Below are 27,965 nucleotides of genomic sequence, written 5' to 3'. Positions count from 1 at the left end.
TACCGTGATGTCCGCCTCGTCGTCAGACAGGATGTACGCCACCTCATTCGCGTGGAATGTCGCCAGGCATCCCAACTTCGTCCTGGCCGCACTTCCCTCCAGCGCCTTCCGCTTCGACGGCAAGGATAAGCCGTGCGACCCTCTAAAAGGTCCTAATATGGCTAGAGGGGGGGTGAATAACCTATTTAAAAATCTACAAATCAACTAGAGCAATTTGATTAGTATGACAAATAGCGTAATGCAAACTTGCTCTAGCTCTACAAGGGTTGCAAGCCACCTATCCAACAATTCTAGTTGCAATGAATACTTAGGCACACAAACTAGCTATGTAATTACTCACTAAGAGCTCTCAACCTTGCTACTCTAAAGAGCTCAACTAGATGAATGTAAATAATAAAGCAAGCTCTCAATTCTAATCACTGTTCGCCTACACGGCCGTGTAGCCCGTGTACACGCCGTGTACACGCTACACGGTGGTGCGCCGTTTCCGTCCGTTTCCGTTTAATCGTCCGTTTACCCCGTTTAATTGACCGTTTAGCCCGTTTAATTGACCGTTTAGCCCGAATAATAGCTAAACGGTAGGTGACCGACTGTTTACCGTTTAGCGTTTAGGAAAACACTGATTCTAATTACACTAAAGAGCTTGTATCAACTAGTTTGTAAGAATGTAAATGAGTGAGTAGAGTGATTATACCGACGTGTAGGGGATGAACCAATCACAAGATGAATATATAGCCAATCACCGGGAGAATGACAAAGAAGAGAGACAATCAATTTTCTCCCGAGGTTCACGTGCTTGCCAACACGCTACGTCCCCGTTGTGTCGACCAACACTTGGTGGTTCGGCGGCTAAGAGGTGTTTCACAAACCTCGTCCACATGATTGGACACCGCAAGAACCGACCCACAAGTGAGGTAACTCAATGACACGAGCAATTTACTAGAGTTACCTTTCGGCGCTCCGCCGGGGAAGGTACAACTCCCCTCACAATCACCAAAGGCGGCCACGAACAATCACCAACTTGTGCCGATCCTTCACCGCTGCTCCAACCGTCTAGGTGGTGGCAACCACCAAGAGAAACAAGCGAAATCCACAGCGCAACATGAATACCAAGTGCCACTAGATGCAATCACTCAAGTAATGCACTTGGATTCTCTCCTAATCTCACAATGATGATGGATCAATGATGGAGATGAGTAGGAGGGCTTTGGCTAAGCTCACAAGGTTGTTATGTCAATGAAAATGTGCAAGAGTTGTCCCTTGAGCCGGCCATGGGGCTATAAATAGAGCCCCCATCAAATAGAGCCGTTGTACCCCTTCACTAGGCAAAACACGCTCTAACCGAACGCTCTGGTCATACCGACCGGACGCTGGCCCTCAGCGTCCGGTCGCCCGATGGACGCCACGCGTCACCAGCTTCAAACGCTGTTCGTCAGATTTCAACGGCTACGAAGCTGACCGGACGCTCTGGTCAAAACTGACCGGACGCTGAAGCCCCAGCGTCCGGTCGTTTCCAGTAAGCTCCCCGAGGCTTGTTTTTTCGACCGGACGTGTCCGGTCCACCTTGACCGGACGCAGACCAGCGTCCGGTGCTCAACCCTACCCACTGTGCCGTCCGACAGCTCGACCGGACGTAGCCTTTCAGCGTCCGGTCACTGAGTGACCCAGCGTCCGGTCAGTAGACCGACGCCAGCATTATTTCGACCAACTCCATTTCAACTCTAACTTCTTCACCCTTGCTCAAATGTGCCAACCACCAAGAATTTTGCATCCGGCGTAATGGAAAATAGACATTTCATTTTTCCAAAAGCGCCGAATCCCATCTCAACCCTGCAAACACCTTGTGCACATGTGTTAGCATATTTTCACAAATATTTTCAAGAGTGTTAGCACTCCACTAGATCCTTAATGCATATGCAATAAGTTAGAGCATCTAGTGGCACTTTGATAACCGCATTCCGATACAAGTTTCACTCCTCTTAATAGTACGGCTATCTATCCTAAATGTGATCACACTCTCTAAGTGTCTTGATCACTAAAACAAAATAGCTCCTACAAGTTATACCTTTGCCTTGAGCTTTTTGTTTTTCTCTTTCTTCTCTTCAAGTGTAAGCCCTTGATCATCTCCATGCTATCACCATTGTCATGTTATGATCTTCATTTGCTTCTCTACTTGAAGTGTGCTACCTATCTCATGATCACTTGATGAACTAGGTTAGCACTTAGGGTTTCATCAATTCACCAAAACCAAACTAGAGCTTTCACCCTCCACCCGGCAAGATAGGGAGCTTGCCCTCCCTCATCTCTTCCACCACCACCACCAGAGGAGGGGCCGCGAGAGTTACCTCCGACGCAACCCCTGCCATTGGCACCGGGATCGCCGCCAACACCGCCGCCGCCGCTGTCGCCTTATCAGCAGCCGCCTCGGGGGGCACCACCCCCGAGAGGGAACGCTACAGGGTAGGCCTCCAAGTCTCCTGCACGGGGGTTGGAGCGACGCTCAACCCCGGCATCCCCCGGCCGCTAACAGAAAGTGCGGGTAAGTCACCCTCCGAAAAAGCTCAACCAGCGGAATATCAAAAAACAACAGAAAGAAAAACATACCAGGAGGTGAATGGCACGACTCTGAAAGCAGGGCCCGATGTCGACGAGCCTGCAGCACGAGGACCGCTCCTAGGCTATGACCCGTGCCCCTTACTTTAGACGGGGGTGGAGTCGTCCCGACCGGCTCCTGCCCGGCCTGTGGGTCACTATGACCTCCGGCTCGGGACTCCCTGATCGGAGCAGCGGATGGAGCGTCCTCCGACTACAAGTCATGCGTCGCCCGAGCGCCAGTCTGCTCCTCAGACCGCTCAAACTACTCGACCACACCCATGGTAGGCAGGGCCTCCCCCGGCTACGAGCCAGGCGTTGGCACCGGTCCCATCGGCGCACGAGTGCCAGTCCGCTCCTCGGACCGCCTGGCTCGCTCAGCCGCGTTCGCCACGGGCGACGACGGGACCGGCGACACCACCGAGGGGCGCGGTGACCGTGTCCGCTTCGCCGCCCGTCCACCGACGGCATCCGTGCCCACCGCACGCTTCCTCAATGTAGGAACCTCCGTACGCCGTGCGGCCTCCTGCTCCTCACCAGTGGACGTCGCCGCAGGGTCGCAACGCTCCGCCGAGGCCACAACGACCTCCCGACTCTCCTCCTCATCGGAGAAGACCATGTCATCCAAATCCATAGGATCATCCGACACGAGTTCCGACTCAACATCGCTCCTACGTTCCCCGACCCTCGCGCGCCGGGCGACCTCCTTCTTCTTCTCTTCCTTCTGCTGAACCTCCCCGGTTCTCTTCTTCTTTCGAGCGTCTGCTGCCTCTTTCTGGGCGACCTACCGAGCCCTGCCCTTCGGTCCCTTAGGAAGGTGCGGCCGAGACTTGTACCTTTCAAGCCCCTACGAAACGGATGGCCTGGGATCAAGAAATAGCAAAGACAGAGGAAGAAACACGAACAAAATAAGGGATCATACCAGGTTGGACACGATCGAGGCATTGAATGGTATGGGTTTCCCCACAACCGTATCCTTGGACCTCAACTGCAGCACCTGGCCAAGGCGACTCCAGACCTCGTCGTCTAGCAGGTCCTCCGATGACACATGGTCTAGGTCCGACCGGCCACCGTACATCCACATCGGCTGTATCCTCTATGCCAACGACGCAACCCAGCGGTGGAAGAGGATGTGGAAACACCCACACCCCCGTCAAGGTCGAGCCTTACGAGCTTCCGTAGCTCCTCGATTACCTCCACCTTGTGCCTCTCTATGCGGGCACAACCCCACGACCAACTTTTTTGCTTCACCGACCTCCCACCGGTGAACGCCAAAAACGGCGCCTCCGCCGGATTTCGGATGTAAAACCATTCCCCATGCCATCCCCGGTTGGAGTCACATGGGGTGTATGCGGGACACACACCTCCCGCGCTCGGCTTCCTCTGCAGGGCGAACCCCCCACCAGTGCAGTCTCGGCCGAATTCCTCGCCGTCATAGCTCTCCCAGAGATGAAAAGCCAGAAGAGATCCGCGTGCGGCTCCATCCCAAGAAAAGCCTCGCAGATGATGATGAAACCAGCGATGTGCAGCACCCCCCATCGGATTGAGGTGCTGTAGCTCCAGACCCCACTTGTTGAGGAGCCCACGTAGGAACCAGTGCGCGGGGTATCCTAATCCGCACTCATGAAAGGTAAGCAAAGAAACCACCTCGTTGGGATGAGGTTGCGGGAACTCCTCCCTGCTAGGGACCCTCTAGTGCGCCACCTTCTGTGGCAGCAGAAACCCCTTCGTGATGAAAGCCTCTAGCACCGACGTTCTCACGGTGGATGACCTCTAGTCCGACATTTCGGTGAGTTCCTCTCTTCTCCCTCGCTCTCTCCCCTTTCTTTCCTAGAAACCTCCATGGCTCTCAGGAACGCTCACGGCAAAAAGGAAGAGAGAAGGCGACGGCAGATGAAGAATAGGCAAAAGAACAGAACGAAAACCCTCTCCCTTCTCCTACTTAAGGAAAAGGGAACATCGGTTAGGGAAGGACGCGTCGATCGGGGAAGCCGGAACGACGGAGCGAGAACCTCTCTCTTTTCCATTTAATGCAGATAAGATGTGCCCTGACCGATGAGACGTGCTCTGCCCAACGGAACGGCTCCTGATCAGAAGGGACGTGGCCTGGCCATGGCCCACCACTACCACATGATCAACCACTATCGCACGACGAGCATAGGAACCAAAGCGCCACCGCACTCGGACGGCTCCCCGCTTCCCCAGGCCAGACCTAGAAGAACCCAAAGCGAAATCTTCCGCCGGAAGAAACCATCCGACCCCCGAGTCGACCGAATCACTCAGGATAGACACCGAATGATAGGTAAGGAAGCGAAGGGGCACTCCATATAGGCCATGCCGACTCCGTCACGAACGACGAGCACAGGTCCCGGTCGGACATTTCTGACTGAAGCTCTTCGAACCCCATCACTCAGGTCGTCAAGGTTCCGGTCGGACATTTCCGACTGAAGCTTTCCAAACCCCGTCAATCAGGTCATCAAGGTGAGCATGTGTTCATTAAATACAAAAACTGTTCACACAAGGACTCACCCACGATTGACGAGCGCAGGTCCCGATCGGACATTTTCGACCGAAGCTCTCTGAACCCCGACACTCAAAGCCATCAAGGTGAGCACTACCAACCCCCTCTATTTCCTTACAACCATTTCATACATCCATACGCGCATTCATTTCATACACCCGTGCCTCCTGGATGATTCGAGCCCTGAACCGCCCGGGGGCTCGGGAACTAAGCATCGCACATGCGGCGAAATGCATCAGAACGCTCCGTGTTGCGTCACGAAGCGGCGGTTGCCTCATTCGACATGAGTAACCAACAGAGCCAGGAGAGAAAACCATAGATGAGCACTGTGCGGCCCTCACCCGGTCTGGCAGACTGGGTCATCTCAACCTTCTTGTTTGATCCTGAACCTCTCGCCAGGCCCACAGAATCTCCATCGAGGGGAGGCCGTTAGGCCACTCGGGTCAATCTCCGAAACAACCTAGGCATCTATCGGGTTGCAGGTAAAGGAGTAGTGGAATGTCACAAGAGGGCTATGCCAACCCCGTCATGAATGACGGACCCAGATTCCGCTCGATCACACCCGTTAGCGAACTCACTGAGCTAGTCTTCGAGCCCGAGCGTCGGGACAAGCGACGAAACTTAGCCCCTCCGGTTGTGAGGAACCGGATGGGGTAACGCACACAACTCACATCGACCCCCACGAAGGCCCAACAGGGCTCGGGGGCTCAAGACAAACGCTAAGGAAGCGACCTCGAACTCGCCAGATCCACGACTCCGACTCACCCAGTCCCACAGTGCGCACCGACGCCAGGATCCACGAGCACCGCCTCATCTGATCTTTAACTAACTAACTATGCTTCGACTATGTTCCAAAAATCCAGGGACCGCGACTCCGAACTCGTGTAATGGCTTCACTTCCAACTGCGCTCCAAAAATCCAGGGACCGCGACTCCGAACTCGCGTAACGGCTTCACTTCCGACTGCGCTCCAAAAATTCAGGGACCGCGACTTCGAACTCACGTGAAAACTAACTAAACTAACTACCTCGGCCACCTAGGCTGCGCCGAGGCCGGGATCCACAACTCTGACCCGCTCAGTCCCACGGCGTGCACTGACGCCAGGACCCACGGTCTCGGTCTCGTCCGACCCCCTAAACTAACTATTTAGAAACCACGGCACGCACCGACACCGGGGTTTGTTCAAACTAACTCCCTCACCCGATCCCACGGCGCGCAATCGACGCCAGGATCAGTGAACTCTCTCACGACTGAACTAACTCCCTCACTCGATCCCACGGCGTGCATCAACGCCAGGACCAGTGAGCTCTGTCTCGGCCGAATAACCTAACTGCCTCACCCGATCCCACGACGCGCATCGATGCTAGGATCAGTGAGCTCTCTCACGACTGACTAACTCCCTCACTCGATCCCATGGCGCGCATCGACGCTAGGATCAGTGAGCCCTGTCTCGTCCAAAAACTAACTGCCGCACCTGATCCCACGGCGCGCATCGACGCCAGGATCAGTGAGCTCTATCTCATCCGAAACTAACTACCTCGGCCCGATCCCACGGCGCGCATCGACGCCAGGATCAGAGGAGCTCTGTCTCGTTCGAAACTAACTGCCTCACCCAATCTCACGGGCGCGCATCGACGCTAGGATCAGTGAGCTCTGTCTCGTCCAAAACCCTTGACTGACTCCCTCGCTCGATCCCCACGGCATGCACCGACACGGGATCCACAAGCTCCCCTTTCACCCAATCTCTCAAAACAAACTAAAAAACCGCCTCGGCTGCACAACGACGTCTCGGGCGACAAAATTCCGTCTCAAACTAAAAACACGCACACACGCCCACCAGAACAACACCCCCAACATGGTTCTGCCCGAACCGCCCGGGGGCTCGGGGGCTACACCCGCGGGTGCGCTCGCGCGCACCCTTCGGCAAGACAAAAATCCCCCGAACAATTTTGACCCGAATCGCCTGGGGGGCTCGGGGGCTTTCTCGTCGAGTTCATATAAACCGGGGTCCCTCGGGGACCGGCTTCCACGCCAAGGCTCGGCCCAAGAGGTCCTAAATATAACAGGCCGAAAAAGGACGGCCCAGTCGCCGACCGGAAGGTCTGGACCGAAAGGAGCGGCGCCCCGCTCGTCGACCCCTTGGGCCCCCCACTCCGATCGGAGCACTCACTTCGGCCTCCAGCCGCCTCCGGACGCCCTCTCTGATCGGAAAGCCTGGCCGGCAAAGCGCTACTTTCGACTCCAACCCTGCGTCCCTCCGACCAGGGCTCGTAGGAACCCTGCTCACCGCTCTTCTCCGTCCGGCGCACTCAGAGCCGACTGGAGCCATCCGACCGGGGACGCCCGCTCGGTAGGAACCAGAAGACGTACGGAGAAGGCAAGGCAAGGCTCACAAGTCAAAACCACTGTACCAGGGACCATACCCTGCAACGGAACAGGTACTCTGCAGCCACCTGACACAAATAGTATTGTAGGCGCCGACAATATTCCCTCTACAGTATTGTAGGGGCCGCTAAAACTCCCATACGGTAAGGCCCTCCACGTGTCTCTGGGCATCAATAGCGGTATGGGCGCTAGGATTTACCGTACCGAGTCAACATAACGAGACTCCTCACATGCCTCTAGGCATCAAACAATATTTGCAGGGTACCGACGTCCACCATCCCTGAAAAAGGCAGCACGACCTCCCGTATGCATCTGACATTCTACAGTGACATCAACAGTGTTGTAGGCGTCTACCATTATCTGGTACTCACCGGTGTGGGCAATAAGGCTCGGTAGGCGTGGACAATAAGGCTCGGTAGCATACACACCCTTTTCCCTCTCACTTGTAAAGCCGTCCCCTTCATCTATAAAAGGGGTGCGCTTCCTCCAACAAAAGGAGACCGATTCCAGTAGGCCAGAGTTCCTTAGATCGATAGCTCACAACCACAGAACCACCAGGTTCGGACCTCAAGCAACCCCGCTTGAACACTTAGCTCATAGCAAAGTTCCTGTCACTCTCGGCCCTTCCGGTCGGAGCCAATCGGACCTCTTGTACACCCCATCTTTCTCCTCTCGTTGTAACCCCACTGCAAACTTCGAGCACCTGGGCTCAGGAATAAAGTCAACCGACCGACCCCGACTGGACGTAGGACACGTTGCCCGAACCAGTATAAATCCTATGTCATGAGTGCTAGGCCACCTCCGATCACAACGTACAGTAAAACCACAAATATTCACTAGTTGGTCACTTTTGGCATCGATACTTTATTTATTGAAGGTTAACTATGTTAACTAAGAAATAAACTACTGATTAAAAAGAATGGATAAAGACATACATGCTGCTATCTCAGACTGATGTGGGTCAAACCCAGTGTCTATCTAAGAACTAAATCTAAGAACTAAAACATCCAAAATTATAGAGACAAATTTTGAATCCTAAAACATTAAATTTTCTAGAATGAAGGAAATATATTACTTAAAAAAGGGTGCCAATGTGTCATTGGACTTATATTTCAGATAAGGAAAAAGTAAGATTCTTAGGGTACTCTCAACCATGAAACTAGATGATTTCTATATCATTAATTAGAGTGTCAACTAAACAAAAAGATAACGTGACACTCTACTTAAAGAAGAGAGATAAAAAAAGGATTTCTCAAATAAGAAACTATGACTATATGAGAATCAAGATATAAAGAGATACGATAGGTAGATACTGATGAGAGAATACGTATGATTGAATAAAAAATTATTCTATAAAAACTACGAGTACTATTAAAACATAATTTCTATAAATAACAGTAGCACTGAGACTGCCTTACCGTAAAACGAAGTAGTACATATTTTTCTTTAAAAAAACGGCTAAAAAAGGAAAACAAAATCGTTTGCATATTTGCAGTGCACACATCAACTGCAACTGCAAGTGGTCGATTCGGACGGCCCGATCCCGAGAGCAAGGAGCCCAAAGCCGTCGCCCATCGCCGCCCGCACGTCTTCAACTTTCTCCTCTCGACCCCTGCTCTCCTCCACCCTCCCTCCAGTGTCCAGTCCTCGGCTCCGCCTGCCGCTGCCGCCTGACACAGCCACGCGCTGCGGCGGCTGTACGGGCGCTCCACTTCGGCCGCTAGGGTTTTCCCTCCACTTCGGCCGCGGGCTCGGGATCTCGCGCCGCACCGCAATGCAGCTCACGCGCCGCTGATCCCGGGGCCGCCTCCATTCCGTTTCCTCCTCCCGCCGCCGCCTCTGGCTGCAGCGGGCAGCCTCCATGGCGCGGCGCCACGGGTGGCAGCTTCCCCGCGCACACCCTGCAGGTTCGCCCGCGATTCTTCCTTCTCCCGCACCATGAGTTCTCCTCCGCTCTGAATGTGCGAGTTGGGCGCGCAATGTGCTCGCTTCCGGATCCCGTCGCGCTATGCTCGGGTTTCCGCTGAAGTGGGGGAGGTTTTCCGGTCCGTGTTTCTGGGGCGATGTTCGAACGAATTCCTGGTGCCGTTTCTCTCTGACGTGCTTAGCGTTTGATGAGGAATGCCTGTGATCTGATGCGATGTGATGGGTTGCCCTTCTCTTTTCCCGATGCGTCTGCGCGGTTCTGTTATACTCTGAAAAGCGCGCGAGAATTTTGTCACTTCCGTTATTTCTCTATTTTAACACGAAGTAGTAGCACATGGATTTGGTTTTGTTGAGGTTTTATCCTAACGGCAGGTGTTTACCTGAATTTTATGCAGCGCTACATCCTGATCTCCTGCGGCATAGAATGTGTCTGGTTTTTATCTGGCATTTCGCTTTCTCCAATGAAAGTGTCACTTTTGTTGGTATTCTTGGGCCGTTCTGCTCTTTCGTCTATGATGTGATGTCGGACTTGACATCCAAATTCAGCTTCGCTGCCGCCCTATTCTTTTGTCTCCTTGCGCTTTCACCTTATTCCCTAATATGGTGTACCTTCATTTTTGTAAGGTTTGATATAGTTAGGTTGTGTTAAACTGCATGTTGTATTCGATTCATCATGGACCCTATTTTTCGGGGTTGCTGTTAAAATGTGTTACTGTACTTTCCTCTTTGCGTGATGCCTTACAATGGATGCTTCCGTGTTCCTAAACAATAACTGATGCGTTCTGTTTGTTGTCATTCATCTGGATCTGACCCTGCCACTAGTATGTTCCTTAGGTTTATGCCACTGTCTCAGCCAATTAATAGTTGCCTGTGCTACAGCCAGATGTGCGAAACCAAATGTGCTGCACTGAATTAAAAATTTGTTAATGCATCGGTGAGTTTGAATGTCGTAGTGAGTTTGTCGTATTCTATCTTAGCGTCAATGCCCAGCTATTAGCTTTGGCAGCTCTGTGAAGTGTGTTGCTATAAAGCCTTTTTTCTGGATTCAATGAAGAATTGAATTGTAGTATCCTACTTCTGTTGATGCATTATCAGAGAACAATGGTGTCCTGGTGAGGTCAGAATTGTGGAGTAGTGACTAGTGACCAAGATTTTTAAAGCGTGAACTACGAGTATAATATTAGTTTTCGCCTTAGGAAAAAATGTCGATTATGTGATACTATCAAGTAGGTATTTTCATTTTTTGAATTTGAATTTTCCATGAACATTCAGTTAGCAGTGGCCTGGATCCATTCACAAGCCAATTCATCCTGCTTACTTTCATTTGCTCACCTATTTGCCCCTCATCTATAAAGTCTTGATACAAGTGCAAGCTTGAGGGAAAGGCTACAAATTCTCAACTACTATGACTTTATGAGTGTCCTTTAGAAGAAGCATGAAAAGTCTAAGCTGATGAGTTTGTCTTATAAAAAAATATTTCTCTTGGAAGTGAATATAAAATTTTAAGTCCACACTTGTAAATTTGACGGTATAATCAGTTGACATGCTTGTAAGCTCATTGTTTAGTAATATCTCTTAGGAGCTTCCCGTTTTAGATAGGGATTATTATGTACATTATGGGAGTCATGGCCTTCAGTTCTGCTGAACTTGTGGCCCTCTTACATTTCATTCATGCTTCCTCTTAAAATTCTATCCTTGCAGTCAATGCACTCCTTACCTATGCCCTATTGGTGCTTACCCCTTATCAGTGGAAACAGTATGATTGCTATGAATAACATTATATATATATTTTTCCAGGTGTAGCTATAACAGTGTACTTCTTGCTTTGTATAGCATTCTATGCTTTCTTCTCTCCATTTCTTGGGAAGGACTTGTATGAATATATCGCTGTGGTTATTTATAGTTTTCTGGTAGATTCCACCCTACCATGCTTGGATTTAATACCTGAGTAAGTGATCACTGCTTTGATATTTGTTTTCTGTTTTGCCAGGCCTTATCCGTGCTGATTCTATATGTTAGATGTACTGCGGTTGATCCCGCTGACCCTGGCATCCTGATTTCCATGGATGGCACACTATTTTATAAATCAGAAGGTATATCTTGCTCATTAACAATGCTTCTATAGTTCTATTTTGCACCCTATCACTTTATTTACTAGTACATCTTTTATCTTCTGGTTAAAAGCACCTGTAGACACTCAAGAAGAAGCTGGTAAGCCAGGATTGAGAAACGGTGACGGTGAGGATATCCAAAAGCATAAATCATGCTTTGGAAGGGTTTGCTTTTGTTGCGCTATTTGTACAACTGGGGACTGTCGCGAAGAGGATGAAGCTAACCATGAAGAAGATTATGGTGAAGAGGCACTCTTTTGCACCCTTTGCAATGCGGAGGTACTTTATGCTGAGCCCCAACCCTATTTGATGTGCATAGTGTGTTTCTGTTTGAGCCCAATTTCTCTTTATCTTACCAAGAGTATATTATTGGTTCTTTGCTTCTAGTTTACCAATTTATTAAGTACCCATGTACCTGAAAACCAAAACTGTTGCTTGCAGCATAACCGATGCTAAGAGTTGGTGCCTAAAAAAATATTAGCGATCTTTTTGTATTCATGTAGTTCCAGGTACTCTCAATACGGCACTGTTTGGAATGTTATTACAATTTCAACCTAGATAGTTTTTTATGCAACAAAGTTTTTATTTAAGCATAAGAAAAATGACTCATTTATATATTTTCATGACTATTCGGTGCTTCTGTTTCATTTCGAAGGCAGCAGTTGGCATCTTCATTTGCCATGATGCTTGCTTATTTTTTTCTTTGTATTAATCTTCAGTGCACTTTATGTTTGGACACATGGTATCAACACAAAGTTTTAGTTGACACTAAGTGCAGCTTCCTTTGTATTCTGATACAGGTGCACACACATAGCAAGCACTGTCGAAGTTGCGACAAGTGCGTTGATGGGTTTGATCATCACTGCCGGGTATTATATCAAATCTTCTCTACCTAATTTGGCTTTCTTTGCTTTTTCTACTTGTTGATTTTTTTTCCTTTTGTGAGTACTCAAACCTGTGTTTTATCTTTTGATGCAGTGGCTGAACAATTGTGTTGGAAGAAAAAATTATATCACATTTTTATGCCTTATGGCTGTGAGTCTGGCTTGGGTATGTTAAAAATCATGGAATGCTAATATTTCTAACTGTGAACATTACATCCTTTTAAATACCAATAAGCTTTTATCTTGTGGATTAATCCAAAAGCATTTTTTGTGATTAGTTGCCATTATTGTAAATTCAGCTTGCTGTTGAGTGTGGAGTTGGTATTGCTGTTTTTGTTCGTTGCTTCACTGATAAGACGGCTATAGAAGATCAGATTGTGGAAAAGCTGGGCGATGGTCTTTCACGAGCACCCTTTGCAACCATTGTGGTAAGTATTAAACTATTATTTTTTTTTAAAAAAATATTAATCTAGTTTCCCTTTACAATGTGATTTTTTTCTGTTATATAGTTAATAGAATTTTTCATGTACATTTATTAATTTTGCAAGCTTTATCATCGCTATTTCGGGATCCTTGTGATAATGACAATCAAATTGGTAGGTCCTAACTTTAATTAGGCTGTTGAGGTAAGAGAAGATATGGAGTTCAATACAACTTAGTATGAAAAGGGGCCAATCTTATATAGAGGTGAAAGGAAGGAATTGCTAACTTTTAGAAGCAGAAATTGCACAACCAATGCTGAGCGTATTGCACATTTGCTACAATCCACAGTAATAGTCTTTGTCCAAACAAGGCATTTTACTTAACCTTTAGTCCAATTGAGGTTTAGGTCTTAGCTGATAATGCAAGGTCCATGCCGACTATGTACACATGCACTAAGAAGAGAGAACGATTATCATAGCTGAGGAAGATAATACTGGCAGTACCTAAAACTGTCAAATTGAGTGGACATAGTTGTCCTGTAAACTATGATGAGTCTGAGATAGTCAATTGTCAATTGTTTATGAATTATGATATGGTATGGCTAGTAAGCTGTCACAATCTTGACAAAGAAACCTCTCTGACTCTAGGCCCTGGCTACAGCTCTTTCTATGCTTGCTTCAGTACCACTAGGAGAACTATTTTTCTTCCATATGATATTAATCCGGAAGGTTAGTCACTTTGTTGTCACTTGTCATTATTTGTCCCATTTTATTAGATCGTGTCCAAGAATGCATCATGTGATGTGGTTACTCTTGTTGCACAATTTTTTTTCAGGGCATAACAACTTACGAATATGTTGTGGCCATGAGGGCTCAGAGTGAACCTCCTGGACCTTCTGTCAATGATGACCAACAAAGCTTGGCATCTTCTCCAATGAGTTCTACACCAACAGGTTTTAGTGGGAGCTCGTTTGCACGGCACTACAAAGGCGCATGGTGCACTCCCCCACGTATCTTCATTGACCAGGTACTAATTGTATCATGTAATACTTCTGGGCCATGTCAACTTTCCTTAGCACCATTATCTTGTGTTTATGTTCTACTCCCTGCAGTCACGTTTTGGGTTGCCCTAAGTCAATCATTTTAAACTTTGTTTACAAATTACTCTTTATGTTTTGAGTTTAATGTTATGAGTAGATATGTCTTGAAATATATTTTCATAAAAGAGTACTTTTGCTATGTTTCATAATATCTTGTAATAAAAAGTAGAGTCAAAGTTGCATTCTGAAGACCGTGTCGAGTCCAAAACGTCACTTATTTGTGACTGGAGTGAGTATAATTGAAGGCACCACAATTTGATGTGCAGTCTATTCTTTCAACTTCAACAAATCTTATCAGAAACTCACACTATCCTAGATAATAATCTATCAAAATTAGTGATGTTCGGCCTGTCACAGTTGTCTGCAATTATAAGTTGCACCTATCTTTTCCTTCTGAGCGAGTCATCCTGCATATATTTGATCCTGTTTGCATCACATTGCAGGACGAAATCATCCCACACCTGGAGCCTGGCCGAGTTCCTTCAACTGTTGATCCTGATACCACAGACCCAATGGAAAGAATGAAAACCCATCCTAAACGTCCAGTTCGCATCAGTGCATGGAAGCTTGCGAAGCTCGATTCAAATGAGGCCATGAAAGCAGCAGCAAAAGCCAGAGCCTCTTCGTCTGTGCTGAAACCGATCAATACCTGCAACCAGTATGAGGCAGACAGTGATAACCTCAGTACCAGAAGCAGTGCCATAAGTGCTGATACCGGACACCATAGGTACCCTCGGTCTTGCGGGAATTCACAGTACAAGCCCTCTTATCTACCCAGCAGAGCAAGTGCAGATGACATCGAGCTGTACCCCCAGACACCGAGCAGCTTCCAGAGCGACTCACGGACTCCAACTCCTCTAGACGAGCACCATCCTTCCAAGCATTTCAACCCAATCTACCAGACATCAGCAAATAGGTCTCCATTCTCAGCAAAAGCAAGCGTCAGTGAAGCTCCTGTCTCTGAAATCACCAATGCAGGGAGGTCCTACCCCCCACCACGAGCTGACAGGTCCTCCCGGTCATCTGTTTACTGGGATCAGGAAGCTGGCAGGTTCGTGTCTGCTCAGGCAAACCAGGGATACACCGGGCAGTCTATATTCTTTGGTGGACCTCTGATCGCAGACCCTGCAGCAAGAAGCTTCAGAGATCCTGGTGGTTCGAGCCAAAGGTCTGCCGGGCCTCGGCCGCACCAGCTCCCGGTGTTCGATCCCAGTGACCCCCAGAAAGATCAGCTGTCCAGGTTACCGTGAAATACTACTATATCAAATTTTTTTTGGAGTAGTCTTCCGAAACACATGTTTCTCTGCTCTATTATTAATGTATAGTAGTTCTTAGCTCTTACATCTGACAGATTGGTTCATCATTTTTCTGTATCCGGTTCATGGAAATTAAGATCAATTTAGGCACTAGCAACCATAACACTGAAGTTATGCAAGTGATGATGAGTAGGATAACGAGGGTACCCCTATTGCCAGTTCTAGTAGTGAAGTGAAAGTGACAAGGATGTTCTGTCACCAAACCTAATTAGCTTCACCTGGCCACTCTCAAAACAAGGCGATAACTACAAACGTGCTCCCTATTAAAATAAAACTACAAATGTGCTAAATCTATTCGCTAATCTGGATCGATTTTCCCTATCTTCTCTCCTGGTGGAATGACCTATCGATGTTTGGATAATCTTGTACTATATGTCAACTGTCCAAGCTATCTCAAATCCGCATGAGGCATCGTGCACTCGCCGCCCGGATTGCCCATGACCATCAGTTTATCTCGGCCTGAGTGGCTGCAATCATATTTTACTCCCGCTTTTTGCACGACTTGTGGCTGTTTAACTCGTGTAATCCGCGAGGAATAAGGCCCCGTTCGCTTCGCTGAAAAAAACAAGCCGAAACACTGTTCCGGCTGATTTGTTGTGAGAAAAAAATACTGTTTTGGTTGAAAAAACAAGTTAAAAAAGACAGATTATAAGATAAGCGAACCGGGCCTAAGTAATTGGGTGGTTATCTAAAAAAAAGAGTAAGTGGGTGGTTGTGACTCCGCGGAATTGAGCCCCTCTTCATCGTGAGCCATTCTTGGATAAAAAGTGACGGTACTTGTCATTTGTCAATTGTCATCGACTAATGCTATATAGTTTGTTATTGCCCTGCACGTGATAAAGGTACACTGATCTCCGTGTTTATATGTTGAAAAAGGTGCATTAGCGGATAAATACTATATAGTTTGTTATTGCTCTCTTGTAATGTGAAAGTGAAAAGTGGGTGTTTCTTTCCGTATTTTTATTGTTCTTCCCTCGCGGACAGAAGTGAAAGTGGGTGTAACTCTCCGACCGATTCATCCAGACTCCAGAGACAGGGAGAGCGTTGATGTTGATGATTCCTGACCACCATTTTCAGGTCTAGTATACCTCAGCGTCCAAACTGAGAATCATGGCCCATTGGCCAGTGTACAGGCATCGCTCAAAATGTGCCTGGGATTATTCCTCGCCGTGTGCCTCGTGGCGATGGCGTTGGTGGTGCTCGGGACCATTTCCACGAACGCGACGGCAACAGGCGTCGCCAGGAGGCATGCAACAATGATGTGTCAAGTGTCAACAAATATCGCCAGCTCTTTCTCAATCAATCAAAAAGAGAGGAAAAAAAAAAGAACGAACAAACAAATATCTCCCGGCTGGTCCGCTGCTGCGGCAAACACGGCATCAATCAAGATGTAAAGCTGTTGTGCAAACCCACGCACTGAACCGTGCACCCTGAGTCACGTCTCATTTGTGCTGGTTCCCGGAGGCACCTGCGACTGCGAACTGAGTGAGCTCTTGGTGACGGGGCGGAGCCAGGAATTTATGGCGGGATATGCCACATGTATAAAATTTCAAAGCAGGGAAAAGGGCAAGGGCCGCAGCCTGCAGGGGGCGACCGGTCGAGCCGGCGAGGGGGGAGTGCAGGGGGCGAGTCGGCCGGAGTGGGGGACGTGGCGAGGTACTGCCTGGCGGTGCCGGTCGCCGGAGTAGGGGAGGTGCTGCGTGCTCAGGGCCGTCTCGAGAAATTTGGGGCTGGAGCGACGATAAATCGGGGACCTAAAGTTTATACAAGTTGTATGGCTAATAAAATTAAATCATAGCTTCAGTAAAATATATGACTTTAACATGTATTATACACATACTTTCACTTAAATTTATAACTTTAATATGTATTCTTTTGTACCATATGTAGAAATATAGTAAAAATATTACTAACCTCAAGAATCATATTTTCTATTTCTAGTAGACATGATGTGGATTGAATTAATTTAAATAAATTCATAGAGTGTATATATGTATTAAGTCAAGTCCCATGTCTAAATGTCTAATGTCTTCAGCCCTTCACTCTAATCAGAACAAAAGAAAACACAAACAAATCAAATCAAATCAACCGACAACAACATTAGTAAATTATTAAATTAAAAATTTGCTAGCACGCCAGGACTCTATAGGTCTAATTAACTTACCTGTTCCAGCCAGTCCAGGCACATATTCAGAGTCACAAGCAGGCCAAGATCGGAAGGCACCGAAGAGGACACTCGGTAGACGGGGTCGACGCTCAGTTCTTGCGATATTGCGGCAGATGAATCATCGAGTGTAATGCTTCGGCTTGTGGGGTGCGGCGGCAGATGAATCGTCAGCCAGTCAGCCACACGGCAGGCAGCAACGCGCCGTGAAGCCGCACGCGAGCAGGGAAAGGGGCGCCGGGCAGGGGCGACCGAGCGACGGAGTCATGGAGATGTATTCCGGGGCTTCGTTCGTGGGCTGCCATAAACTTTTGTTGTATTGGGCCTTCGAGTGACTCTTCCAAGATACGTATAAACCTATGTATTAGTGTATATTATACATATTATTTTTTTCTCCCAAATCATGGGTATGCCAAGGCATACAGGGGCATACCCCTGCCGCCGCCCATACGGCCCAGCCCAGGTGCGGGTTCAAAAGCTGGAGATATTTTCATTTCAGGCGCGAAATGATCAGACGGGGAGATTATTTGCGTGTAAATACAATACCCCCCTCGATCGAGCAGGCTGTGTGTTTTCTAGGATAAGGCTCCCGAGTTGGCGGTTCCCTGCACCAGCACCAGGACCATCCTCCTCTGCACCTGCACCTGCACCGGCCATTCCATTCCACGCCAACGGCGTGAGCGCCACCTCCGGACGACACCTCCCGCGACCCGGCACCGGCGCCGCCGCTAGCTAAAGACAGACCAGACGAGACCAGGACCACGCGTTTCCCCAACAAGAAACCTTGGGCGAGAGGGTAGCGGAAAGTGTCTCAGCAACGCCTCGCCTCGCCGCGACGGTTGGTCACTCAGCGAGAGGCGACGGCGATCGCTCCGGCCGAAACGGACGACGACGCGGACCGGGACCGGCCTCGCCGGGATTAGCGGGGTGCCCCCGGATGGAAGCGGAAAGCCTGCAACCGAAATCCGTGGCGTGACGTGCACCCTTCGGGGGCCTGCCGAGCCCGGAACAACCGGTTTGGGATCCGGGTGCACCGCGCGCACATGGCCCGCCCGGGCCCCGAAAAATCGAATGCTGCCGTGCGCCGGCCAGTGCCACCACCATCCTCCGGAACGAAGGCTAGCCGACTCCTCGCTCCTCGGCTACTACTGCTGCTGCCGGAGTAGCCGCACACTGGTTCGTGAAGCTCTTACGTGTGCTTTCATCGCCGATAGGATAGGCAAATGAACCGTCAGACATTGATTGCAAATGCATACATTTTGTTTTGGTACCGAAAGGAGAATGTACCGTATGGACTCGTCGGCTGCTAATGTACATGAAATTGCTATTACATTTCGTTTGTCCCCGAGAAGAGAACAGACCAGAGGACTTTTGTTAGCAATGGTACTGTACGTAGGTCTGTTTTGTCAAGCTATAGTTAGACAAATTATATTGGACTAGTCGGTCTACACTATCCTTCGTGTGATAATACACGCTTAATATTCCCCGCATAAAAAAAATGCACGCTGCTTAATATTTGCCAGGGAAATAAGCAAGAACAGAAAGTCATGGATGACGCCACCGTCTATCTATGACTACCAGTACTAAATCCTATTTTCGTTCATTTCTCTGAATAATATAAATATTATCGAGGTATCACTAGTTTATCCACAGGGCGGGACTTTTCAAGCCCTAAGATTAGAAAGGACCCGAGCCACCTTTGATCTTTTGCACGCAATGATTCCAGAAGTTTCTAAATTTGAATGAATAGATCAAGTGTGTCCAAATAACGTGTTGTCTTCACGCCACGCTTGGCACCTTAATAAAGCCAGAAAAAGCTGTTTTTTCTGTTCTGATTGGACATACATATACTCCACGCTACCTCAAATTAGTTTTTGCATCGAGCTTCGTCGTAGGCAACACAAAGCTCGAAGACGAAGAGTATAGACATATATATTCGGAGCATATTCCTCGTATATATGAACACTTTTAAAGCGCAAAATCACCCAAGCCAGCATGGAAAAGCGGTCCAAAACGTAGGAAAACCACGTCGGAGAAGACGCTATTTGTGTACTCCTAGTATACTTCACAGTTCACACACCTTAAACCCCGGAGACTGGCTGCTTTTATTTATCCGCTCCTCCGAAAGGCAGCAAACAGAGACAGTGGGCTTTGCTTCTACTGGGATCTGCTTCTGCTTCTATATAAGGCAGGGCCACCCCTCGCTCCCCTTCCCACGCACACACACACTTTGTCAGCTTCCTCCCCTGCTCTCTCTCTCTCTCTCTCTCTCTCTCTCTCTCTCCCCTGCGACTGCGACGATAAGCCCGTGCCCGTGAGCGAACAGTGCGAGCGATCCCTGGCGAGGATGCACGGCGCGGCGAGGAAGCTCATGTGGGGGACCAGCCAGGTGGGCGCGGCGGGGTCGGACAGGCCCGACGACCACGACGTCGTCATCGTGCTCGCCTCGCTGCTCTGCGCGCTCATCACCGTGCTCGGCATCGGCCTCGTGGCGCGGTGCGCGTGCGGGCGCGGCCGCGCGCAGGCGGGGGCGGCGGCGGCCAACAGGGGCGTCAAGAAGTCGGTGCTCCGCAAGATCCCCACGGTGCCGTACGTCGCGCCATCCGCCGCCAGAGGCGACGTGGAGTCAGGGGGGGAGCCGGCGGCGGAGTCAGGGGAGGCGGCGGAGTGCGCCATCTGCCTGGCGGAGTTCGAGGAGGGCGAGTCCATGCGCGTGCTGCCCCAGTGTGGCCACGCCTTCCACGCCGCCTGCATCGACAAGTGGCTGCGGGGGCACTCGTCCTGCCCCTCCTGCCGCCGGATCCTGTCCCTCCAGCAGCTGCCGCCCGGCGAGCGGTGCCGCCGCTGCGGCGCGCGGCCGCAGGACGGGGACTCTGGTTGGAAGCCCACCTACTACAGCGCCATGCCGCCGTTCCTGGCCTAGGCAGCAGAGTGATTGTCCAATCCGAAAGCGAAGCAAACCTTTCGGTTAAATTCCATTCTCGCCTCTTCTGGTTTCGTTTACTGATCGCAGTAGATTTCAGTAGTGCCTGCCTGGCTGTGGTTGGTAGTGCGTAGCGTAGGCGTAGCAATCTGGGAGTGAGGAAGTTGGGGGATCAATTCATGACTCTCATTTGGGTGATAAGAGTGTCTGTTGCAGCTGAAACACTGCACCATAGTAGTACCGGCTCTGTACAATTTGTAAATGCTCAAGTAATTAATATGCATGCAATGAGCTTTGGTAATTCGATTTCACATGAAATCAGCTCCCCTGGAATGCGAAATGTATTTCGCATGGCCTAACTGCTCGGGAATGCATGATGCTTATCTTCTTGGTGTTGTGATTTGTGAACCAAGAATGGTAGCCTGCGTTCCTTCATCTTGATATTTAGCAAGTCGACATCATCGTTTTTTGATCCCCGAGGGAAAGGGAATATGTCATTGCCACCTTCGCTTAAAATCAATCGCCGTACAGCTGCTCTGCTCTGAGGTCACGTGAGAGTTTCGTTTTGTCACGTGATGGGTGTCTTTTTTTTTTTTTGATCTCACAAGTTCAGAATATACGGCCTTATATTAATAAACCCAAGCTCAGTTAAATCGCGAGCGACCATATCGTGTACAGAGACCGGGAGTGAGTCCGTCCATGCATATGATTGGCCCGGTACCTAGCTCCTACTAATCTTAGCAAGCTCGTGCGCAGACGAGTTACATACACGAGGTACATGTACAAGATGGAGACAAACAAAACGTTCATACAAGAGTTCCCGAATATCTCTAAACAAATTCCTTTTTATCGTACGGATTGCCTCATCCATCTGCCTTGCGTCCGTCTCCAGAATTATGCGCGAAATACCATGAAGATCAGCTGCCTCAAGGGCTTTCAAACATGCCACCGCTTCCGACATAAGTGCGTCCTGAACTGGACCTATGCATCCGGCTCCACCCAGGATCGGAGCCCCCATGTAATCAATCCCTGATGATAAAGCCCCAGGAGCCGAACTTGGACTCCTTGCAGAAAGCACCATCGAAGTTGACCTTCAGCCAATCAGAAGGAGGTGGAGACCAGCATCTTCTTGTATCAATGCAGTTTCGATCTCTCTCCCCTTTCTCCTCTTTCTGTAAGTCACTGGTCTTTGCAGCAACTACGTACATGAGCAACCTCATGGCAAGACTGCTGCATCTCCCCCGCTTTCACTTTGTGTCGGACGTCCCACCATTTCCAGATTAATAGCACAACAGCTAAGCAAGTATTCGGCTGATGGGATGTCATTTGGATATACGTCCCTTGCTCAGAGCGAATGCAATTACTACAGATATAGGCTCCGTTCGCTTTGGTGAAAAGTTATCGTTCAAAGTACCGTTCGCTGATTTGTTGTGAGAGAAAAACACCGTTCGTTCGCTGAAATAGTACGGCTCATAAGACAAGCGAACAGGGCCATAGTGTTAATTGTTAAATCAAAACATCTTCAGTTTGTTTAATTTTTTTAATAAGAATACAAATATTTCTGTTATCAAATAATTATTATTAAACTTATTATGAGATATATTTTTATAAAAATACTATTTACACAAATTTGACTAAATCTAAAATTGCATTCTTTTGGGAGTAGACAGCACTGTGTACATTGGTGCCAACCCTTTTGAGCTTGGACTGACTACTTGTGCTAAACACTAGTTTGATGGGAGAAGTTGTACGGCTAAATTTACTATTTAAAAGGACTTATTACGAGCAGTCAAGGTTGCGCTGTGTCGATTTGAAGATTTCGACGCATTAGTCCTACTGCACAATGATGAGTTAGCACATGGCAGATTGGCAGGACGAACTGTGGAGTGATGAAAAATGCCACATGGACGGGGACTCCCTTGGCGGTTGGCGCCGTGGTTTCTCGTAGCGAAATCCACAACCGTCGGACCCGCGGGACCGCGGACGCGGCGGCGACGCTGGTTTTGGGAGGACTGAAGAAAAACCAGGAACGCGCCGGTGTGGTCGTCAATCTGTGGTGATGATTCCCTCCGGAGATCGGTGGTTCATCACCATGACATGACAAAACGTTCGCTGTCGCGTGGTAGAGGATCGCTGTCGCTGCCACGCTCCTCCTCCCCCGTCTGGCTCTTGTGCTTGCATTGCACTGCATGCTTGTCCCTCTCGGCATATTCTGATCAGGGCACGTGGATGAAGCAAGCAAAGCAGCACCAGCACCCCGGGGTTCAACGCTGACGACAGTGGTTGGGCGGACGCGCATCACTTTAGCCCGGTCAATTGAAGGAGTTCAACGCCCAAGCACACAGCGCGCACTATCCGCCAGACCTAATAGCGCACATGCCACCTTGTTTAGGAGTTGGATTGAAAGCGCAAAGTGCAGCGTGCCAAGTCGGCACAAAGGGCAAAAAGAAACGCAAAAGAACTCTTGCAGGTTGCAGGAGCACTCACACTCTGACTCCACTGGTGGATGTGGAGTTGTGGATCATGTCTAAGTTGTACTCTAGGAAGAAAAAGTTTACCCACCTGGCACTGGCTCTTTGTGGATCAATTCATGCCTCAAGTATCATTGGATGGATGGTTAAAATAAGACGAACACGCTTGTTCAATGTTCATCGGTGGATGGATGTTAGGCTGGCAACTTTGTTTCAGTAACCCGCAGTGGCAATTGTCAATTGATCTGCAAACCGGTAGTAGTGCACGATCCCATGCTGACTTCGCATCCACGGGTCAATGGAACACGTTGTGGACGCCGGAAAGCCGGAAAGGAGGAATGGCATGGCAGTTTGCCATGCTGATTCGGGCACTGATAAGTGATAACTGTTGTGTTGCACTGGCGAGCGGTGACCACTGTCCCCTGACCACCGCAGTGGTCGAAAGTGGCGCCAAGGTTTACCCACAGCTGTCTCGTCTAGTTTACCTGACTACGACGCCTAAATGACCGCGATGTTGCTATTCACTCTATGCTTTAGTAATTATTAACAACAGGAATTTTACACGTTACCGCAAACTTGCTGAATTTGTGAATAATACAGCGAAGTGGCAACTTCTGCCTGTCTGCCATGCACGTCGTCCTACCTACTTCTACTTCTACCATGAGCATGATCGGACATTCAGACCCAACATCAGTGGCTGGCTGGCTGGCTGGCTGCAAGTCCAACGCCATCGAACCGGAAAATCCACTCTGGCCCCGGGGCGGGCCATTCGCCCATTCCGTTTCATGGGTGACAGGCTGATAGCTATCCTCTGAGGGCTAATGGGGGCGTGATTCTTCTTCTAATAAAGCTTTGTTGTAATGAAAAAAAAAAGAATGATTTTCTCTGTTTACAAAGCAAGAACATATTTTACTAGAAAAAATATAAACCATTCATGATCCATTTTGATAGACGAAACTAAATTTTGTGAACTCTGTATTATCTACGTAGATGTGCAAATAATCCTCGCTAATTCCTCACCTTCCCGTGAAGGAGGTGGAGGACAGGGAACAGAAACTGGAGTGCCCTCGGCCTCCGGTGAAGAGCACCCCGACATGCGCCAGCTCGATCTCCTGCCGCTCGCCGAAAGGCGGCCAAACGAACGCAGGCTTCAGGAGCGGGGGCTCCGGCGCCTCGGCACCACCGACCAGCACCTGCACCGACGTCCGCATGGACGGCCTCTCCCTCGGGTTCGGGTGGCAGCACGCCAGGGCCAGCCTCACCGCGCGGTCCACCTCCGCCGGGTCAAACTCGCCGCCCAGCGCCGCGTCGGCGGCGTCCTCCGCCCTCCCTTCGCCATACAGGCGCCACGCCCAGTCCACGATGTGCATGGGCGGCTGCCGGCCTCGCCCAAAGCTCGCCTCGTCGTCGCCGTCGCAGTCGCCGTCGCGGTACGAGCGTGCCGCCACGGGGCTGGTCGGCCGCCTCCCGCTGACCACCTCCAGGACGAACACCCCGAACGCGAACACATCCGTGTCGAGGCTGGCGCGGCCAGTGAAGAAGCTCTCGTACGCCATGTACCCGCGGGTGCCCGCCACCGCCTGTGTCGAGTGGTGCGTCGCGCCGTCGCGCTGGATGACGCGGGCCAGGCCGAAGTCGCCCAGCCGCGCCTCGTACTCGCCGTCCAGCATCACGTTGCTGGCCTTCACGTCACGGTGGAGGATCCGCTTGCTGCTCCCGTGGTGCAGGTACTCCAGCGCCGACGCCACGCCGCGGATGATCCTGTACCGCCGCTCCCACGTCAGCAGCTCGGGCGTCGCTGACGACGTCGTCTCCGACGGCGACGCCGACGCGTTATTTGCTCTGCTGGCATCGGCGGCGTACAGGTGCCTGTCCAGGCTGCCCATGGGGAAGTACTCGTAGACGAGCAGCAGCTCACCTCTCTCGTGGCACCACCCCAAGAGCTTCACGAGGTTGCGCTGCGACAGCTTGCTGATCGAGTTCACCTCCGCCACGAACTCCTGCTCCCCGCGATTGGAGTTGCCGCTCGTCATCACCCGCTTCACGGCCACCTCCGCGCCCAACCTCTTCAGGTAGCCGAGGTACACGGTGCCGAAGCCGCCCCTGCCGAGCTTGCGGTCGGAGCTGAAGTTGGCCGTGGCATTCCTCAGCTCCCTGAACTTAAACCTGACCGGGCCTTGCGCGTCGATCATCTTCTCGAGGTTGCGGTAGGCTAGCCTTCTCGGCCGCGTCAGCCTTCTCCACGCGCAGAACGCCAGGAACGATCCGGCGATGGCGAACGGGATCAGGTAGGCGAGAAGCAATCTCATCTTCTTCCTATGTCGCCATCTGCCGTCTGCATCGTCGCCTAGCGTGGTGAAATTCCAAGACTTGATCTGATTCAGCTCGGTGAAGTCGCCGGTCGAAGCCGCGAAGCCGACGGTGATGTCGTCCGTCAGATACTGCGACAGGTCACCGGCCCAAGAATACATGAAGCTGTACGTCTGCACCGCGACTATGCTCAGCGCTGCGCCGTCGTACTCTATGGTGACCCATACATCAGCGCCGCTTGACAGCACGATGGAGAGGTTGCTGAGAGGATACGCGCTGGCAGACTCGACGCTGTTGACGTCGAGGCCGACGTGGTTGTCGTCGTGGTCGTGCTCGCCGCTCTTCCTCGTGTCGAACTCCACGGCCACGATCCGGTTCGCCGGCGACCCGTCCGTCTGGCTGTTCACTAGCCCCAGCCACTGGCCGCTGCTGTTGCGGGGCAGCTCCGGGTTGTTTGTGAGGATGAATGCCATACCTTCTCCGGTCCCGTTCCGCGGGAGGATGTTGAGCACGAACTCCGTCCTGAAGGACGTCAGCGCCGTCCGCTTGCGGTTCCACAGCTTGAGGGTTTCCCGCGCGTAGCAGACTCTCCCCGACCGGTGGCTCAGGTCTCCGGTGCTCGGCGTGATCTGCAGGGCTCCGTCTGCGATGCCAGCGCCGGCGCTGAAGCTGAAATCGGCCTCATTGGCGGTGCCGAAGGAGGGGTAGCTGAACTGCAAGCAGCTGCAGGTGCCGAAGAGGATCAGAGTTGCAGAAACGAGCAGAGCGAAGCGCCGCCTGATGCCAGTATGGAACGGGGACGCCATGGCTACTGTTTCCGGCAATCTCTCTCTAACTCTTTTTTATTAACGAATCTCTCTCTCTCTCTCTCTCTAATTCTTTGGGCTATGCCTCGTGTAAGTACTTGATGATTTGGGGCCACAAAATCGCGGCGAACACGTAGAAAGTCTTAGTTCCGTAGCCCATCGTCAGGAAACATGTGTGGATTGAACCGTGTAGCTTGGCATTGTGAACTGAAATGAGCAGGAATATTTAGACTTTTGCGTGGCAGAAACTTCACAGCAATGCAACCCAACGCCAGAAGCCCGGAAGAAACTTTGACTACGCAAACTTCTCCTGAACATTGACTATGCAAACGGCTTATATGTTGTAAAACTGGGAGGTTGTTAGCATCTAGTAGTACAGTAAAGTCATCGCATAGACTATTATACATACAAAGTCATCGGAGCCGTACAGCGTGTTTGGTTTAATGGTTGGCTCCATACGACATGGGTTGGTTCGACATCTGTTGACCCGGCGCATTTTCACGGAACTAAACAGTTGTGCATCTTAGCCTGTAATTATTGCTATAGAGAATGAACCAATGACGAATGGGGTTATTCCATCCATGACTTAAATCAAACAGTTACATAGGTTCGGACATAGGTTTAGATCACTCAGAGACCGTTTGGTCCTGCAAACCAAAAGCGCCAATGGCTTTAGATTGGTCAAACGGCAAACTACCGAGCTGAGTTATCGTGAAAACACAGCCGAGGAAAGGGACGATCAAAATCTTACTAGGTTACGTATCATCTTGCAGTTGCATGACTGCAGTCAATTGGTAACCGGCAGAAGCTGTCTTCTACTCTACAGTACTAGATAGATTTTTTTTGAAACAGTAATGGGCAGGGCAAGCACCCAGACGTCTGGCCCTAGGCCCACGTCCGGACGTAGCTCCGACGTCTGCAACCGCTTCGCATTGGACGCCCCCTCGCTCGCATCATATCCCGTAGCAGCGAATCACGTCTGGACGCCTGCGACCGATCCCGCGTCAATGACCGCGTCCCGACCATCCGCGACTCGATCCCCATCCCGATTGCGCCCCCGGCGTCAAGCCCGCCACGCTCCTTCCTCTGCCACGCCGCACTCCTCCCCCACTGCGGCGCCATCCCCGCCGCGCCCCCGTCCTCCGCCGCGCTCTGTCTCGGTCGCGCCCCTTCCCCCGTCCTAACGTCTCATCCGCTCTACAACATCCATCCGACCGTTGCAACATATGCAGTATACTATTAAAACATACTTATATAGTCATTGCAACATCTAGATGAACACACATAAAACATACGTCTGAAACAGCTGAAACATTTGGAACATACATTGCAACATACATCTAAAACAGATGAAACATGTGAAACATACACTTGAAACATATGTGTGTAACCATTGCAACATATGCAACATTAGATCCTTTTGCAACATCAAGATAAAAACACATGAAACATTTAGATGAAACACATTAAACATACAGATGAAATGCGTGAAACATACGTATGAAACAACGAGAAACACTTAAAACGTATACTTGCAACATACGTATATAACCATTGTAACATACGCAACATACAGATGAAACACTTGAAAACAACTTCTGAAACACACTGAAACAAAAACATGGCGCTGCCGGGCAGCTATGGCCTACTTAATGGGGAACTGCGATAGCCAGCAAGCGACGCTCGGCTGCAGTGGAGAGGAAGGATGGCGGCATGCAAGCGGCTGGGCGTGATGAAGAACGCCACGCGCAGAGCAGTCGTTGTGGCCCACGCCGCGTCGGCTCGAAGAACTCGAGCGGCGAGTGGTGAGTGGCGATGGGAGACAGGAAAGCAGGCGGCGGTGCCGCTGCATTGCGGCAGTGGTGGTGCGAGCGCGGCAGCGCGGTTGCGGTGGATCAATTCGCGGCGATGCGGACACAGAGAATTGGTTCAAGAATGGATGGGGGAAGATCGATGAATCGAGAAGAAGATGAGTGTTGGTGCGAAATGTCCGATAAGTAAATATTTGTAGTTTTGCTATGCGCTGTGATCGGAT

General features: G+C 50.2%; 3 protein-coding genes across 3 annotated transcripts; 2 read left to right on the top strand and 1 right to left on the bottom strand.

Annotated features, from left to right (window-relative positions):
* The first annotated feature begins 7 nt into the window (after window positions 1-7).
* On the top strand, window positions 8-15,279 carry LOC136492277 (protein S-acyltransferase 21-like). The gene is made up of 10 exons (XM_066488351.1): window positions 8-149; window positions 11,221-11,333; window positions 11,414-11,516; window positions 11,608-11,813; window positions 12,335-12,403; window positions 12,513-12,584; window positions 12,718-12,846; window positions 13,489-13,569; window positions 13,676-13,867; window positions 14,384-15,279. The coding sequence occupies exons 1-10, from the start codon at window positions 8-10 to the stop codon at window positions 15,188-15,190; spliced, it is 1,914 nt and encodes a 637-aa protein (XP_066344448.1). The 3' UTR covers window positions 15,191-15,279.
* A 4,369-nt stretch (window positions 15,280-19,648) lies between these two features.
* LOC136493547 (RING-H2 finger protein ATL8-like) lies at window positions 19,649-20,634 on the top strand. Its single transcript, XM_066489644.1, has one exon. The coding sequence runs from the start codon at window positions 19,768-19,770 to the stop codon at window positions 20,341-20,343; it is 576 nt and encodes a 191-aa protein (XP_066345741.1). The 5' UTR covers window positions 19,649-19,767; the 3' UTR covers window positions 20,344-20,634.
* A 3,085-nt stretch (window positions 20,635-23,719) lies between these two features.
* Window positions 23,720-26,069, bottom strand: LOC136494648 (probable L-type lectin-domain containing receptor kinase S.5). Its single transcript, XM_066490818.1, has one exon. The coding sequence runs from the start codon at window positions 25,928-25,930 to the stop codon at window positions 23,831-23,833; it is 2,100 nt and encodes a 699-aa protein (XP_066346915.1). The 5' UTR covers window positions 25,931-26,069; the 3' UTR covers window positions 23,720-23,830.
* Window positions 26,070-27,965: the final 1,896 nt, after the last annotated feature.

This window comes from Miscanthus floridulus, chromosome 11 (assembly GCF_019320115.1).
Source record: "Miscanthus floridulus cultivar M001 chromosome 11, ASM1932011v1, whole genome shotgun sequence".
Taxonomy (NCBI): domain Eukaryota; kingdom Viridiplantae; phylum Streptophyta; class Magnoliopsida; order Poales; family Poaceae; genus Miscanthus; species Miscanthus floridulus.
This window is presented reverse-complemented; position numbering and strand designations above follow the sequence as displayed.

What these genes read in the sequence shown, in the direction of transcription:
- LOC136494648 (XM_066490818.1), bottom strand. Translation starts at nt 25,930, where the DNA reads ATGGCGTCCCCGTTCCATACTGGCATCAGGCGGCGCTTCGCTCTGCTC.
- LOC136493547 (XM_066489644.1), top strand. Translation starts at nt 19,768, where the DNA reads ATGCACGGCGCGGCGAGGAAGCTCATGTGGGGGACCAGCCAGGTGGGC.
- LOC136492277 (XM_066488351.1), top strand. Translation starts at nt 8, where the DNA reads ATGTCCGCCTCGTCGTCAGACAGGATGTACGCCACCTCATTCGCGTGG. An exon ending in TGGTTATTTATAGTTTTCTG is followed by an intron (nt 11,334 to 11,413) that starts GTAGATTCCACC and finishes CTGTTTTGCCAG; the next exon opens with GCCTTATCCGTGCTGATTCT. An exon ending in ATATGATATTAATCCGGAAG is followed by an intron (nt 13,570 to 13,675) that starts GTTAGTCACTTT and finishes ATTTTTTTTCAG; the next exon opens with GGCATAACAACTTACGAATA.